The sequence below is a fragment of the Lathyrus oleraceus genome, chromosome 5 (genome assembly GCF_024323335.1).
Source record: "Lathyrus oleraceus cultivar Zhongwan6 chromosome 5, CAAS_Psat_ZW6_1.0, whole genome shotgun sequence".
In the NCBI taxonomy this organism is placed as follows: Eukaryota; Viridiplantae; Streptophyta; class Magnoliopsida; order Fabales; family Fabaceae; genus Lathyrus; species Lathyrus oleraceus.
Window position 1 is genome coordinate 573603409 of NC_066583.1, and position 18935 is coordinate 573622343.

The 18935-nt window shown below is 37.1% G+C and overlaps 1 protein-coding gene across 1 annotated transcript; it reads right to left on the reverse strand.

The window, feature by feature from the left end:
• Positions 1 to 10011: 10011 nt before the first annotated feature.
• LOC127082150 (uncharacterized) lies at positions 10012 to 17858 on the reverse strand. Its single transcript, XM_051022373.1, has 3 exons — positions 17544 to 17858; positions 14922 to 15325; positions 10012 to 10038 (listed from the first exon to the last, which is right to left on the reverse strand). Exons 2-3 carry the CDS (start codon positions 15318 to 15320, stop codon positions 10012 to 10014), a joined length of 426 nt encoding a protein of 141 aa, XP_050878330.1. The 5' UTR covers positions 15321 to 15325; positions 17544 to 17858.
• Positions 17859 to 18935: the final 1077 nt, after the last annotated feature.

Here is an 18935-nt window from a genome sequence, read left to right on the forward strand (position 1 = left end):
AAAGCGCTTATTTTTCAAACAATTCAAACCCCCCCTTTCTTGTTTTTCTCACCTTCAATTGGTATCAGAGCTCCGGCTCTGTTATTGATTTTCAAATCAAACACTTAACCGTGTAGAGAGATCCAGTGCGAGAAAAACAAATGGCCCACTCAAATGAGAAAGATTCTTACAATGCCAAGCCTCCTGTTTTTGATGGAGAAAAGTTTAATTACTGGAAAGATAGAATCGAAAGTTTCTTTCTGGGTTATGATGCTGACCTCTGGGACATTGTCACAGATGGATACAAACCTCCAACCTTAAATGGAGCTGAAGTTCCCAGAAGCAAAATGTCAGAAGATCAGAAACGTGTTTTCAAGAATCACCACAAGGCCAGAACAATACTTCTAAATGCTATATCATACAACGAATACGAAAAGATCACCAACAGAGAGACGGCTAAAGATATACTTGACTCTCTGAGGATGACCCATGAAGGAAACTCCCAAGTCAAGGAGACGAAGGCTCTGGCGTTGATCCAGAAATATGAAGCCTTCAAGATGGAAGATGACGAAGCTATAGAAGCTATGTTTTCCAGATTCCAAACTCTTATTGCAGGTCTTAAAGTGCTAGACAAAGGATACACGACTGCAGATCATGTTAAGAAGATTGTCAGAAGTCTGCCAAAGAAATGGAGACCAATGGTTACTGCTCTGAAGTTATCAAAGGATCTGAACAATATCAGCCTTGAAGAACTTGTTAGTTCTCTCAGAAGCCATGAGATAGAACTAGAGGAGGATGAGCCTCAGAAAAGGAACAAGTCAGTGGCGCTAAAGTCCAGACCTGAAAGACGGAAGTCAGACAGAACCAAGGCTCTTCAAGCAGAAACTGCAGACACTGATGACTCTGAACCTGAAGACTCTGATGATGAAGAAGAGCTGTCCCTACTAACCAGAAGAGTTAAGCAACTCTGGAGAAAGAGGAACAACAACAACTTCAGAAGATCAAGACCCAGAGGGGATCGATCAGAGTCAACTTCAAAAGGTAAACCTAACAAAGATATTACCTGTTTTGAATGTAAAGAAACAGGTCATTATAGAAATGAATGCCCCAAGCTGAAGAAAGATAACTCTAAGAAAGAAAGCTTCAAGAAAAATGCCTTCAGAACAAAGAAGGGATTAATGGCCACCTGGGACGATAGTGAATCCGAATCATCAGAATCTGACTCTGATGAACAGGCCAACGTAGCTCTTATGGCTACCACATCCAGCAGCTCAGATGAAGAATCTGAAGAGGTATTTTCTGAACTTTCCAGATCTGACTTAGAATCATGTTTATCAGAAACTCTTACCTCTCTTCAGAAATTAAAACAAAAAGTTAAAAACATTAAAGGCCTTCTTAAAGCAAAATCTGAAGAGTGTAGTAAACTTGAGACAACAATTCTAGCAAGAGATGATACAATCATATCTTTAACGTTAGAAAGAGATGGAGCTAAAACAAAAAGCTTAGAATTAGAAGAAACGTTGTCTCAAGCACCACAAACTTCAAATGAAATTATTTATAAATATGAAGAAGCCTTTCAACAATTTCTGAAGAATGGGATAGATAGGAGTATTATGGCATCCATGATTTATGGAGTAAGTCAGAATAATAAAAGAGGAATTGGGTATGATTCTGAGGAACATAAAACCTCTACCAGTAACCAAATTAAATCGCCTTTTTCATATCACTACACACACACACAAGAACACAAATTTAAAAATGCTAGAAGACCCAAAGTTGTAAGAAACTCTGGGAAAACTAATCTGAAAGGACCCAAGAGATTCTGGGTACCGAAAGATAAGATCATCTATGTTGCAGATATCCTATGCAGCAAAGTTCAGACACCAATCATGGTACCTGGACTCTGGATGCTCGCGACATATGACGGGAAGAAAGTCTATGTTCCAAAGCCTGGAACTTAAAGACGCTGGATTTGTAGGCTTTGGAGGAGATCAGAAAGGAAGGATCAGAGGCTCCGGAACTATTGGTAATGGTACTCTTCCCTCTATATCTGATGTTCTTTATGTAGAAGGATTAATGCATAACTTGTTATCCATAAGTCAATTAAGTGATAACGGTTATGATGTAATCTTTAATCAAAAAACGTGTAAAGCCATTAGTCAGAACGATGGCTCTGTCCTTTTCACAGGCAAGAGGAAAAACAACATTTATAAAATAAATCTTTCTGATTTAAAAGATCAAAATGTTAAATGTTTAATGTCAGTTCACAAAGAGCAATGGGTATGGCATAGACGCTTAGGCCACATTAGCATGAGAAAACTTTCTCAGCTAACTAAACTTGAGTTAGTCAGAGGCCTGCCTAAACTGAAGTTTTCTTCAGATGCTCTGTGTGAAGCTTGTCAGAAAGGAAAGTTTTCAAAAACATCTTTTAAAAAAAAAAATGTTGTTTCTACCTCTAAGCCTCTGGAGCTTCTTCACATTGACTTATTTGGTCCTGTGAAAACAGCATCAGTCAATGGAAAGAAGTATGGACTAGTAATCGTTGATGATTACAGCCGCTGGACATGGGTAAAATTCCTAAAGCACAAGAGTGAGTCTCACTCTGTATTCACCAGTTTCTGTTCTAAAGTGCAAAAAGAATTTGACTCTAAAATTGTTAGAGTCAGAAGTGATCATGGTGGAGAATTTGAAAATAAAGATTTTGAAGAACTATTCGATTCTAATGGAATATCCCATGATTTCTCCTGCCCTAGAACTCCACAACAAAATGGAGTTGTAGAGAGGAAGAATAGGACACTCCAAGAAATGGCCAGAACCATGATCAATGAAACAAATGTAGCAAAGCACTTTTGGGCAGAAGTTGTAAATACAGCGTGTTACATTCAGAATAGAATCTCTATTAGACCTATTCTGGAAAAGACTCCCTATGAACTGTGTAAGGGAAGAAAACCCAACATTTCTTATTTTCATCCTTTTGGATGCATTTGTTTTATATTAAATACTAAAGAACATCTAAACAAGTTTGATTCCAAAGCACAGAAAGGTATTATGTTAGGATACTCAGAACGCTCTAAAGGCTATAGAGTATACAACACAGAAACCAAAATTGTGGAGGAATCAATTCATGTTAGATTTGATGATAAGCTTGACCCTGAAAAGTCAAAGCTAGTTGAAAAGTTTGCAGATTTAGAGATCACTCTGGTAGAATCTGAGAAAACTCCAGAAGCAACTGTCACTCCAGATTCTGAAGAAATTAAATCTCCAGAAATTCCAAGGAAAGTTAAAAGTCGTATTAACGTATCTGAAGATTTGATTTTGGGAAACAAAGATGAACCTGTTAGAACCAGATCTACTTTCAGAACCTCTGAAGATATTCCTCTGGGACTAGTGTCTCTGATTGAGCCTACGTCCTGTGATGAAGCTCTTCAAGATAACGATTGGGTGGCAGCTATGCAAGAAGAGTTAGATCAATTCTCCAAGAATGATGTCTGGAATCTCGTTCCTAAACCCAGAGGCACTCATGTCATTGGAACCAGATGGGTTTTCAGAAACAAACTGAACGAGAAAGGAGAAGTTGTCAGAAACAAAGCACGACTGGTAGCTCAAGGTTATAGTCAACAAGAAGGTATTGATTATAATGAAACTTTTGCTCCAGTCGCGAGGTTAGAATCTATTCGTCTTCTTGTATCTTTTGCTATTAATCATTCTATCAAATTATACCAAATGGATGTCAAGAGTGCATTCCTTAATGGTTATATTTCAGAAGAAGTGTATGTTAATCAACCTCCTGGTTTTGAAAACTCAAATTTTCCAGAACATGTTTTCAAACTTAAGAAATCCTTATATGGACTCAAACAAGCTCCCAGAGCTTGGTATGAACGCTTAAGTAATTTTCTTCTAGAACAAAATTTTATCAGAGGGAAAGTTGATTCTACACTCTTCTGTAAAAACCATAAAAATGATCTCGTGATATGCCAGATTTATGTTGATGACATTATTTTTGGTTCTGCTAATATCTCTGTTTGCCAAGAATTTTCTAAGTTAATGCAGGCAGAATTTGAAATGAGTCTAATGCAAGAACTAAAGTTCTTTCTGGGAATTCAAATCAATCAAACTCCAGAAGTCACGTACATTCATCAAAGCAAGTACATTAAAGATGTTCTGAAGAAGTTTGACATGACTGAATGCAACTCTGCAAAAACTCCTATGCACCCAACTTGCATTCTGGAAAAGGAAGAGGTAAGCAACAAGGTTTGTCAGAAGCTCTATCGAGGTATGATAGGCTCTCTTCTCTATCTGACTGCTACTCGTCCTGATATTCTCTTTAGCGTCTGTCTTTGTGCCAGATTCCAATCAGATCCTAGAGAATCTCATTTAACAGCTGTTAAGAGAATTCTTAAGTATCTGAAAGGAACTCCTAACCTGGGCCTGATGTATGAGAAAACATCAGAGTATAGGCTTTCTGGTTATTGTGATGCAGATTATGCAGGAGATAGAATAGAACGAAAAAGCACATCTGGAAATTGCCAGCTTCTGGGAAACAATCTAATCTCCTGGGCTAGCAAAAGACAGTCAACTATCGCTCTATCAACTGCAGAAGCAGAATACATCTCAGCATCACTGTGCACAACTCAGATGCTCTGGATGAAGCATCAGCTAGAAGATCTTCAGATATTTGAGAGTAACATTCCTATCCTTTGTGATAATACTGCTGCTATTTGTTTGAGTAAGAATCCTATTTTACATTCCAGAGCCAAACACATAGAAATCAAACATCATTTTATTAGAGACTATGTTCAGAAAGGAATAGTAACGCTGAAGTTCATTGATACAGAACATCAATGGGCAGATATCTTTACTAAGCCTCTAGCTGAAGATAGATTTCTTTTCATCTTAGAAAATCTGAACATTAAAAATTGTCCTGAATGAAGTATGGCTCTGAAAAATATAAAATAAGATTCTGATAAAAACAAATATGATTCTGCCTCTGACTCTGATACTTCTACATTGTTAAGAAGATATCTGAGTTAGAAATCTTCAGAACCAATCTCTTGGTATTCCTGAAGATCAGATACATCAACACGTGGAACTCTGAAGCGTCAAACTTTAGAACTTCTAGACAGCTGTCAAGAAATCAAAAGGCAGACGTTTGAGTTTTCCTCGAGCAGTGTGCAAACTGTGGGATTAGACATTCATTTATTAGCTGTAATCATTTTTCCCCCAAACGTGCTATTTTGGTTTTTGTGCTAACGCTGGTATGTGTGTCGTTTTGCATGTGTTTGAACTTAGGTATATAAACACTTTTCTCACATTTCACACACTTATCACTCTCACTCACTCTTAAACCCTAAACCCTCTCTCGAAGTTTTCTCTGCAACTTCTTCAGTTCTTCATCTTCTTCTTCAATCTTCTTCATGAATGCTCAAGAGCAAGAAGTTTTTAACTTCTCCCAACAGATGGAAGCCAGTTCTAATCCCCAAACCTCAAACACTCAAACACCCACTGTTACAGGCGTTACCGTAACCCCTGTTTATCAAGAACCTCACATTTTGGAACGTGAACGCCACATTCATCTTGCAACCTCCTTTGAAAACTTGGATGTACTGTGTGAATCGCTGGTAGATTTTGAGAATTTGAGAAGAAACGGTGTTGATCTTACTGAAGATCTTCACAAGCAAGGTTGGGAGAACTACTTCAACAGGCTTTATGGTCCCATTTACCCTCTTCTTGTCAAAGAATTTTGGAGACATGCTGATGACCAGTTCATTGTTTCTTTTGTTCTGGGAGTGAAGATTGTCATCACTGAAGCATCAATTGCTTCCTTGTTGAACATGGAGACTACTGGAGGAAAAAGGATTTACAACATTCCTCCAAGGTCTAAGCGCATCACTGAGGTTATCAACCCAACAATCTTCAAACCTAATGTTGAAGGAAACCCCTCTAAGAACAAGGAGCTTCATCAGAACCTCCGAGTTTGGCTGAAGATAATTCTGGGAACCATTCACCATCGCCCAGCCTCCAACTCCTCTGATTATATTAATGCTGATCAGAAACTCATTTTATATTGCATTCAGAAAGGTATCAAGATCAATCTCCCTGTTCTTCTTTTCAAATATCTAAGGGATTCTGTCAAAGACTCCAGAAACAGCTTGAAGCCAAGATCTTACATCCCTCTGGGAAGACTGCTTTCTGATGTCTTCATTGAGCATGGATTGGTTGACCAGCTGGAAAAGGCCAAGCTGATGGATGATCTGGCTATAGAAACTGGAAGGCCTCTGAATGCCAAAAACCTGAAGAGCATGGGAATCATCAAGGAGATCAGAGTCAAGCCCACTATGGATGTGTCCTGGGAAGCTCTGAAAGATCAGAGGAAGATGCCTCATGGCCTTGAAAGGTTCTTCAAGAATGAACCTAGAGATGCCATTGCTATCTACCTTCAGCGTCTGCTTGATGAAGGTATTGATATTTCTGATTTCAGAATTGAAGACCTTTTGGATTCAGAAGAAGATTTGGTCAGATACAAAAGAGGTCTTTCTGAGAAGAAGATAGCTGAGGAAGCAAGGAAGGCAAAGAAACCCAGACTTGGAGAATCTTCTGGAACCAAAGCTCCAGCTCCTCTGAAAATCTCTTCTTCTGGTAAGTCTATTCCTCCTGTTACTTCTGTAATACCTATAATGGCCTCTTCTACTCCTCTCCCAACACCTCCCTTATTTACAACCTCTGAAATCCCTCCTTCAACCATCAGAACCTCTCAACCTCCACCTGTTCTAAAAGTTGCTCGTAATTTCACAACAACCTCTGACCCTAAACAACTATATCACCACAGCCCCTCCTCTTCCTCATCCTCTGCACCAGAAACACCCCCATACTTTAGTGTTTCTTCATCATCATCCACAGAACCTTCTGACCCAAAATCCCCAACAATAGCTGAAATTTATGCTAGAAAATTCGCCCCACAAACTCAAACACAAACTGAAGTAACCTCAACCCTCCGAACTTCTCTTCCACAACAAACAACAACCATCTCCTCTGAAAATCAAACTTCCCTTCCACCACAAACAACAACCTTACCCTCTGAAACTCAACCATCTGATCCCTTCACCTCTAATATCACTCCACAAATTATTCCCGCTGTACCTGGACCAGACTCTGACCCATTAGACCTAAATCCACTATATGCTTCATCCCCTAGTCTTCAACCAGACGCAGATTCTGAACTTCAACCAGAAGCAGAATCTGAACCTCAACCTCTGAATCTTAGCCCTTCAAACTCTCCACCTCATTCACCTGAACCTGAACCTGAACTTACCATACCTACCCTTGAGGAGGCCATTATACAGGTTGCAGAAACTTCAGTCCAGAAGGTCAAGTCTCTGGCTAAAAATTCTGAAGTCAGTGATGATCCTAAATCTGTTAGGACACACTGGAACAGAGTTATTAGTTGGATGACCTCTGAGTCTTATAGGCTGAAGAGTATCTCTGAACAAGTCAGAAATGGCTACATCAGAGATGCTGAGGAAAGGCTTCAGGAGAGATTGGCCAGAGAAGCTGAGGCCAGAAGGTTTGAGGAAGAAAGGTTGGCCAGGGAAGCAGAAGAAGCAAGAAGATTGGAAGAGGAAAGAATTGCTAAGGAAGCAGAACTTCTAAGGATTAAGGAAGCTGAAGCCAAGGCTCAGGCAGATGCAGAAGCCCAAGCTGCTGCTGAAGCTGAAGCTCAGCAGGCTCTGATTCAGGGGGAGTCTTCCTCTGCGATCCCTCTGATTCTTAACACCCTGAAAGAGATAAAGCAAGATCAGCAAGAGATCAAGAAAGATCAGAATGAGCTCCGTGCCAGGATGGACAAGCAAGATGCTTTGAATGAAAACATCCAGAACATGTTTGCCATGTTGCTTCAGAGACTTCCTCAACCTCCGAACCCTTAGGCACTTAGGATTTATTTTGTTTGCTTGCCTAGTGTTTTTGCTTCTGACTTCTTTTTAGCTCTGATATTCTTCCTTGAATCTGATGTTTTTGACTGTTGTTTGCCTTTGTGCTTTTTAATGAAGTGTTTTTCTCTTTATTATTCTTTTTATTTTTTATGCCTTTTTGATTATGCCAAAAAGGGGGAGAAATTATTAAATAGCTCTGATGAAAAATTATGTCTAAAACCTTAAAGCACTCTGCAACAATTGTTTAAATAATTTTATCTAACATAAAATTTAAGCATTTACAGAAAGTTTTCAGAAACCTAATTACTTGGAAAGCTCTGGTAAGAACTTCTGAACTCCCTAGCGCTAACTCAGGGGGAGCTTTTGTCTATCTGATCTAATATTTTTTTCATGTTTCATCTGATAATTTTATTTGTTTTGTCATCATCAAAAAGGGGGAGATTGTAAGAACAAAAATTGTTCTACAACAGATTCCATGATTTTGATGATAACAAAGGATGAAACCAAAAATGGCACCCTAACGAAAAGTTTCTAAGTGTGCAGGGTTCTAAAGAAAGAAGAAATAAATCTGATGATGTCATCAGATGCACAACAAGATCAGATACAAATTATCAAGTATCAGAAGCATCTAAAGTGGAATCTCGTTTCAAGAAGCTCTGACTCTGGACAAAACTGCAAAGTATCAGAAGCATCTGAACATGAAGTAAAGTCTAGAAGCTCTAACTCTGAACAAATGTCTTCTGTAAACTCTGAAGTTATCAGCGCCATCTGAACTCTCAAGAAATAACATCAGAAGCAAGATTCTCCAGATACACGAAGACTCTAATCAGAATTGTTAATCATGATGAAGTAACGTTTAAGCCAAGTTAAAGTTCTGCAAATGGATTTCCTCAATTAGAAAGAGACGTTAATCTCCACTTCCAAGAGAGAAGATACTACTTGTGGTAAGTAGTCACTTCTAAAAGAAAAAGTCTACTGCAGAAGCTATTAATGGAATGGCGTAACTACATCTCAATATCCAACAGATTTAACTCTACTTCAACTCTATTTCAACACCACTTCAACTCCTATATAAAGAGAAGAAATCAACTTTCAGTAAGCAAAGAAATCACTAGCCAAAACTATACTGAAATTATATCACGCTCAAGAAAAACATCTTTGTTCTTCAAAGATTTTCACTAAGCTTTTGCTTATCAAGTGAAAAATTTGTTCTTAAATTTGTAATATTTGCTTTCTTAGAAGCACTCTAGATTACACATCTTGTATCTAATTTTTATTTGATTTCCTCAAGTGACTCTTTGTAGTCTGTAGACTTGAGAGGACTAAGAGATTTTCTTCTCTCTTAGGGGTTGTTTGTAATCTTTCAAGATTAGTGGATTAAGTCCTTGTTGAAGGCGAAATCACCTTGGCCGGGTGGACTGGAGTAGCTTTGTGTTATAAGCGAACCAGTATAAAATCATTGTGTGATTTTCATTTTGAAAAGCGCTTATTTTTCAAACAATTCAAACCCCCCCTTTCTTGTTTTTCTCACCTTCAGTGATGACTATGAGCACTATGTTGACCATGTCTCTCAAGCTGAATCTGACCCTCAGACACCTTCCGGCTACTATGATATTGATCCTCCTCCTCAGCCTGCCCTGACCGAAGAATCAGCCATGCCTGATCTCCGACATCATATGCCAGGAACAGATATTAAAACCGTCATTGAAGCTTTGATGTCAGAACAAGACGCCCTCAGGGAAGATTTCCACAACTTGAGACATGAAATCCTAGAATACATGAGCAGCACGGCAAGTCAGTTACGTATGTTACGGCATCATGTTAACTCTTTTGCTCCTCCGGCCAGAGATCCGAAGATAGATGGAATTTAGTTATTTCTTTCTAAGTTATTTAGTTTTAGGTTAGATTTTTCATTAATGTTATTTGAATTCATGTTCGCATTTATTTTCCTTTCATTTCATTGTTTTCCCTTCCTGTATTACATTATGTTAATTTTATTAAAGCTTTTATTTATTTATTTTATGCAATGGCTATGTTCTCTACTGTTCTACTGTTACTCAGAATGAATTACTACTATGAGAAATAGAATAGCATGCAACACAAATTAATTAGCTAAATTAAATAGAACAATCTAAAAACCAAATACAACAAAATAATCAAAATAAATTCATCTCCAGATTAATTATGTGAAGCGCTGAATGCCCTGCCAAAAAGAACTGTGTGACGAGCGTCACACACTCCATGACGAACGGCACGCATAACTCCTGTTACGAACGTCACACCCTTGTGACGAGCGTAACGCCCCTCAGACATGTGAACGTTAGGGAGCCGTTGGAGACGAACGTTACACCCCTTACCTTTTTACATTCCCCATTCACTTTTCATTTAACCACACTTAATTACTCTTCAACCACTTTTTCTTTCTATCTTCCAACCCTTCTCCTATAAATACCTACCAAAACTTCCTTCATTCACCACAAAACAATTCTCTCATATCAAATACATTTCTTTTTCTTTCCAAATCATCCCTTCAAAAATTCATCACAATGGCGGGAAATCAAAATTTCGGAAATATCATCTTCCGATCCGGAGATGACAACTATCAGCAAGAGCAATTCGAACGTTTCCAACAGCGAGGCGTCGCTTCCACCAGGTACCCCGATTTAACTTGCTTACAACAATTAGGATTACTCCAAGGTATCGAATGGATGCTCCGCCTAGCCGACTTAACCTTCCTTTGCACTCATAATCAACCCACCTACCCATCCCTAACCTTAGAATTCCTAAGTTCTTACGACTACACCACTCCCGCCGGTGAGGATGAATTTCTGACCGGTACCGCAACCTTCCGTATGTTCAACACCGAGTACTCCTTAACCCAAAACCAATTGAGTACCATGTTACAATTTCCCATAGAAGGTCAGGTACACCCCAGAATCCCTCCAAACTCAAACTGGAACACAGTTGGCGTTTTTGGCCTTTTTAAGAAAATTACCGGTATAGAGACCTACAACTGGGAAGAACTCCTTCTCTCCCATATACATAACCCCACCATCCGTTACTTCATCCGCATCTTGCAAAACACAATTTTTGGAAGACCAAACAACAGTAAGGTCAACTCAAAGGAGTTATTTTTCCTCCAGTGCGTTTTCGAATCGGATACTCAGGTAAACGCCGCCTCTTTTCTCTTTCATCATATCCGCACCTTATGTGCTAGAGGCCGGCAACCCTTTATGATTGGTGGATTAATAACCTCCATAGCACTTGGCCTGAACCTAGGGGATAAACTCCAAACTTTAGAATCCCTACCTCCCCTGTCTATGGATATCAGCTATTGCCGCTCCAGCCGCCTGATTAAAAACAGAGTAGGCGGAGGATATTATCTTATGGTGAACAACCAGGCTGTCCCAAGCGTTGTTCTACCAAATATCGCCCTAACTGATGTCACAAACCCCGACCGCCACCTCTATGATCTAAACGCTCCTGAAACCACCGAGCCTTTACAAACAAACCCACAAACAGATGAGTTTGAAGAAATGGAACAAGGTGATCATCCTCCTACACAACATTCAGCCCCGCTCAACCCTTCCAGTAATGCAGCCGGCCCATCCTCCCAACGTCGTCGACGAAGACGACCTGCGACCAACGACGACATTATGGATGCTATCGATGGTATGCAGGCACAGAATGCAGAGATGATGCAGATGATGCGTCAAATGCAACAGCAACAGGATGCTCGGAATGCCATAACCGACCAGCGGTTTACTGAATTGTTCAGCAGGTTCGACAACTTAGACATACGTCAAAGATCACCAGGTCCTAGAACCAGAGGCGGAAGACAACCTTAGTTGTAGTTTCTTTTTCCTTTCCATATTGTATTTCATTTCCTTAAAACATTGGGGACAATGTTTAATTTAAGTATGGGGGGGAAAACTTGTTCTTCAACCTTTCCTTTTCAAGTATGTTATTTTCCCTTTCTTTGTTATTTCCCTTTCTTATTATGAAAAAAAAAAAAAAAATTTATAATATATATTTATTTTAAGTCAAGTCCCTAGTGTGAAAAATTTCTATTATCTATTCCCTCAATTTTCTTGAGCCATAACAAAAAAAAAAATTTTTTTTACACACCCAATAAGTATAAAGGTCGCTTACTTTATAAAATTTGAGTGAAATCAAAACAAAATCATTACCATAACAACGCTCTGAGAACCTCAATATGTTAGATCAGGATAAGTACCTATTATACCGATTCCTTGAACTTTTAGTTCTATGGCAACCCCAAGTAGTTTATACAGAAGTCAGCACCATCTTAATAGCAAACTACGTGGAGGGCCGATGAATATAAGTGAATGATCCCCAAAGTAACCTAAGATATATAAATATATCAAGAAATGCACTAATTAAATTAGGTGATCCTTACCAGATCATTTAATCTAAAGGTTGCAGATCATGCAAAAGCACAATACGAAAGATCCATTATGAGTTGGTTCAGTAGGAATCTGGTACTGAACTTGGTAGGGCGGACTACGGTTCGATCCCCCGCAATTTGCAATGGACTGAATAATGAAGTTATCCGATTTATGTACCAGAACTTCTAGCTAAAAGCGGATCATAATCACTAACCGGTTACTCCACTATGTGCGCGAAAAGGTAAAGGGCTTAATGTGATTTCGCTAGAATGAAAACGGGTAAAATAAGACCAAAGGAACCAGGATAGCTATCATAGGGTACTTGAACTGATTTGCATAAGGTAGGGTTATCTAAGTTGTAACGGTAGTTGTTGATGTCAAGATTAAACTCAAGTCCTCCTAAACGAAAATCCATTTGCAACCTAGTACGAATTGATGTGTGCTTTGAAATTTCATCTGGCTAAAACTTTTAACAAGTTCTATACTGAATTTTGCTTGAGGACAAGCAAAGATTTAAGTATGGGGGAGTTTGATAACACGAAATTATATCACATTTTAGGACTTAATTCAATTAGATTATATTATCATTTACTTTAGTTTATCTCATTTTATCAGATATTATGCAGTATTTCCTTACTATTTATGTCAGGTATCCATTTTGAAGCAAAAGTGAAAAAGGGAAGAAAAGGAGGTGTAGAAAGGAACAAAAAGGAGAGAAAAGGGACCAAATGCCAAAGCCCAGCCCAAAGCGCACAAGTCACCAACGCTGTGCCTGTGACGGACGTCACAGGGTGCGTGACGAGCGTCACGCAAAACAGCCTTGTGACGGACGTCACACATAGTGTGACGAGCGTCACACAATTCCACTACCTTTTTGGCGCAAGTAACGCCCTCAGAAAGACTTGAAGAAGAACGTTGAGAAGTTGGTCTCCTATATCCACGCCGTGCATGTAGCCACGTTGAAGAATGGGAGAAACGGAATGCAGTTACCAACACTATTATAAATAGCCATCTCACAAACCTAAAAGCTCCCCGGTTTTTTTTCACGCTCATATTGCCGAAGCTCTGCCAAATTTTCTTTTCACACCTTTTGCTTATTTTTCCTTTCCAGCACGCAGCATTGTTTATTTTATTTATTTCTTTTGCAAGCTTTACATTCTTTTTCCCTTGCAAATTTACCTTTCCCATTTTAGCTTTTAGATATTTTTCGCATAATAGTTTCTACACCGGAAACTATTGTGCAACTTTATACCGGATTTAACCTTACGTTATATTCCAGTTTTATTTCCTTGATTTAATTTACTGTTTAATTGAAGAATCCAAGAACAAATCCTACCGGCTTCTGGTGGAGTGTTCAAGACTATTGTATTACGCATTCAGGTTCTTTAATCATTATTTAATATTTTGTTTTATTATTTATCTATATTATCTGCCTGGAATGAGTCTGTTTATGCATGATATAAATTCTTATTTATTTAGCATGTCTGGCTAATTCGCCTAGGTATCGGTATGTAAAGTAAGCAGAATAAGGGATCAAGACTGAGTCGGTCTATCTAAACTTAAAATCAAAATCAATCTTTTTACGGTCTCAACTTACAGGTTTAATAACAAGATTTTTTACAAAAGTAAAAGACATAAAGAAGTTAAAATCAATAGAGCGAGAGTTTGAGATTTTAACTGGACAGTGTAAATTAGGCATTAATTCTAGATCAGGGCGAGAGCAAGTTTTAGAGTTAATTAAATTCTGACCTTTTCCAAAAAGTATTTTTAAAGATTGAATGTGAGGACGAGAGTTAAGCATTTGGATTTAATTATATAACCTAAGTCAACAGAGCGAGAGTTTGAGATAAGGGTGTTTAAAACGGTCAGTATTTTCTTAAAAAGAGTTTCTGCAACTTTATTGCTTTCAAAATATGGTTTTTGACTTAATTATAAGTGACAGCAACATTAATATAAAATCATGGTTTATTCAACAGAGCGAGAGTTTGAGATAGAACCTTTAACCAATAAAGTTAACCGAAACGATTCATTTTAAAACCAAGAAGCCGACAAAGACTCGATTCCCTAGTTTTGACGAACTACATACCGATATCCGTTTTATTAATATTTAATCTAGATATTAGTTTAGCTCTTAGTTTTTTCCCTAACAATCAAACATTTTCACCTTAGATTTACGTAGTAACCTTAGATAACGGTATATCGATTCATAAGTCCCTGTGGGATCGATATCTTTTAAAACTACGCGGTAGAACTGTGCACTTGCAGTTTGTATCCCATTCTCGACTCACACAGTTGAGCGATCACGATCCCAAAAAGTAGCTGACTTAGGAAGATGAGAGACAAACCATTTGTAGAGTAACGGTATATAGCAGACTATGGTTCCTCCTCCTTTCAAAGTACGGTAATGGATGGAATGATAGGTGTCTCCGAGCAAAGTTGGAACAGAATTACCACTTAGGAAGATGCGTATAGCATATGAATCCACAAAACCTTCAATATTAGGAAATAGTAACAAACCGTAGATCAACAAGGCGAACAGATGCTCCACAATAATATCACAACCTTGACTGGCAAAATAAGAAACCTTCCCCATTAAGAACTTGGCAGTGAAACCTGGAAGTCCTCCTTTGGTGGTGAAGTTATTCTTGAATTCTGACTTCTTCATGTACAACACTTTTGCAAGAGAACTGTGCTCGGGTAACTTTTCTGAACCAGAGAAAGGTACTGTATCAGCAACTGGGATGTGAAGCAACTGGGCATACTCTTCCAATGTAGGCATGAGTTGATAGTCTGGGAATGTGAAACAATGATAGACTGGATCATAGAACTGTACTAATGTCTGCAATAACCCTTCTTCCATCCTAAGTGTCAATAAAGATATAAGTGCCCCATATCTGTCTCTGAAACCAATAGGATCTGCGATCGAAGAAACCAATTTCTTTAGTTCATCTATCTTTGGATTGATGAGATTGTATTTTTTCACACTTCTCCGTCCAAAATCCATGTTTCCTGCAATATTTGCAATCCTCACTTTAAGTTCCTTGGAAAAAGGTTGAAATGATGGGAATGAATACATGTCATGCATGAATGCAACAAACACAAACATGGTCAAACAATACAAGGCTCAAAGTTCATCACCAGCATGGAGTTTAGGACAAAGCCCCAAGATAAGTTCTAAGGTTCACCTGCCAAACGGGTTCTAAAAGTTCCCAAGGTTATGGGTCCTTCTTCGGATAATACCGGGTTAAGCAACTGCTCGCTTTCCAATATTATTCTCAAAAGAATCTCGCTTGAGTGTGATATCGCGTATCAACCAAACCAGACTTTTGGTCCGAAGTGGTCACCGCATCACATCCTAAGTAAGGCCAAGATGGGGTAAAGGTAAACTAAGGTCCTTGGCTTCACGGGCCCGTCGAAAGCAACAATGCCTCACAAATGACTTGTTTAGCACTATCACCCTCAAAGAGGCCTCCACCAAGCGGACAAAGGCTCAAGTCAACTCGGTAAGGATTGTCTCCTATCAAGTCAACCTGAATTATCATCCATCCTATCTCAAATGTGCCCCAAATCCGGGTATAGGATTTATCACAAGTATCCCCAAAACCCAAAATAACAAACATTACAAACAATACAATTTAGCAAATATTCACAAAGCAAACATATAAACAAGCAAAGATAGGCTAAACCCTCAAATAAGTTTAAGCATTGTTATCCCCAGCAGAGTCGCCATTCTGTCGCGGCGGGATTTTTCACGAGATTAAGTATTGATTGAACTTAACCCGTTTGAAAAATATTTTAAATGCAAGAGTCGCCACCGTCTTTTATTTTATCCAAAAAGAGGAAGGGAAAAATAACGATAAATCCCTTTAGAGTTACGGGTTCGGGGGTTGGTTATGCAAAGGGAAGGTATTAGCACCCTCTACATCTGTGGTACTCCACAGGAACCTTTTTTCTTATGTTTATGTGAATGCTTTGCTTTTTTCGCTTTGATCGTTTGATTGGGGAGATGAGAAAAGAACTTGATTTTATTGTTTTTGGACTCGATAAAGTCGTAGACTTCATGCCTACGTATCTCCAAGGCGCAATGGAGAAATCAGAATCCACGTAGTTCTCCCAAAAGAAAAGGGGAAAGTCTGTTTTGTTGATTTTAGATTGGCGTGTCTTGCCATCTCTTGCTCGACCTAGGCGGGAGGCTTCGAGACTGACACGTCCTTTTGAAAATGTTTTTAAACTGAAAAGCCAAAGCTGGCAAAAGATTTGAATGAGCCTAAACCCTGAAACAATACATAAATGGGCTCATTATAAGGAAGCCCAAGAGTAAGCTTGTGAGTGTGTGAAAAGGGTTTCTTAAACGGCGACCGTTGGAATCGCATCGGGTTTCTCTTTTTTCGATTTTTCGATTTTTTAACATAAAACGTGAACAATACGATTAAACACACAATACAGAACATAAAAAATGCGAGAAAGTAAATTATTACAACACAGTTAGCTATGAATAGTTAGTATTACGAATAGTTAGTGGAGTTAATCGAGCTGAAACTGAAACGAAACGGTTAGTAATAACATAAACAAATATAAAAAAAACAATATAAACATTTACTTTAGACAAAATAAACATTTGATATAAATAAACATTTAATTAAAATAAACATTTAAACAAATAATTAATTTAACTAACATTTAAATAAAACATATATGCAAAATAATAATAAAAGATAAACAATATTTAGTAAACAAAAGTAATATATATATATATATATATATATATATATATATATATATATATATATATATATATATATATATTTATATTTATATTTTAGACGATAAATATATAGTAGACAAAAATAATATATATGTACATTTAGACAAATAATATATAATAGACAAAAATAATATATATATATATATATATATATATATATATATATATATATATATATATATATATATATATATATATATAGACAAATAATATATAATAGACAAAGATAATATATATATATATATATATATATATATATATATATATATATATATATATATATATATATATATATATATATATTTATTTAGATATATAATAGACAAAAATAATATATATATATATATATATATATATATATATATATATATATATATATATATATTTAGATAAATAATATATTAAAACACATGTCGGCAAGCCGGAACTTTGCCGAATTCAGAGATAAGTGAAGAATATTACCTTGTGTGAAGAGGATGAACTTCTGATCGTCCAAATGATCGACCGAAAGCTGGAAACCGTCACCGACGCAGTGCTGGCTGCCTTCCTGAGTACCTGACTTCAACGTCGCTTTTGATCGGTGAAACGACGCCGGAATGAAATGAACCTTGGATATTTGTGACCTGGACTCAACGAACTTCAAAGATATGAAATCGGTTTTGTGTTTCGGCGAATAATCGGGACGATTTTGGGTTACCGAAAATGAAGAACAAGTGAAATACGGTAATGCTTTTGGAAAAATATTTCTTTTCAATTCTCTGTTTCTCTCACCACACGTTTTTTCCTTTCTGATCCACCTCCTTCTTTTTTCTTACTAACCACATCTATATATATATATTTAGATTACTTAAACAATAAGAAACCTAAAAAATATCTAACATAAATTAATAATATATATTTAGATTACTTAAACAATAAGAAACCTAAAAAATATCTAACATAAATTAATAATATATATTTAGATTACTTAAACAATAAGAAACCTAAAAAATATCTAACATAAATTAATAATATAATTTATATATTATATAATAATAATAATAATAATAAACTAATATAATATTAATCCTAATTAAATAAACTAATTAACAACTAAACACAATTAATATTGAGCACAAATAATATTAAACGGCACACGATTAAAATACGATAAAATCGAGCGACACGAACGCGATAAAAACGATGACAATTTGCACAGCAAAACAGACAAATTGATAAAACCAATAAACCAGTAAACCGGTAAACCAGTAAAATCAACAACACGACTCAAACAGACTCGATTAAATCACACGGCACAACACGTAATTAAATAAACAACCCTAGGCAATAATAAAATCAACACGACATCACGAAAACGCTGACAAACACAATCACAAATAATCGGACAATACGAAAACTCTAATATATTCGAAATACAGTCAAAATACCGACAAACAAACAATTAAATAGATAAAAACGCACAAAACCTAATTGAAGCGATGCCACGCACAACAGAGATAAGCGAGATAAATACGAGGCAACGATATCGGCCAGGTTTTGCTAAAACAACGAAATACAACACGGTAAGCAACGAAAACACACAAAACCTAATCAAACCAGTTGTCACGCGAAGTTTAAGAAATTGAGATGAATACGAGACAACGAGATTAATCAAGATGTGGTCAACAAAGCCAAAGTCAAATTTTGGGGTGCGACAATTACCATTTTCAACATTGTAAAGATATATGGAGTCTTGTCTTTTACAGACTACCGTTCTATTAAATAAAGTTGAGCTTTTATCCAATTATTTCTACTCTTATTTACTTCAGCCAATAGTTTTAAATTTTATTATGATCATTTTTGAAATTAAAATAT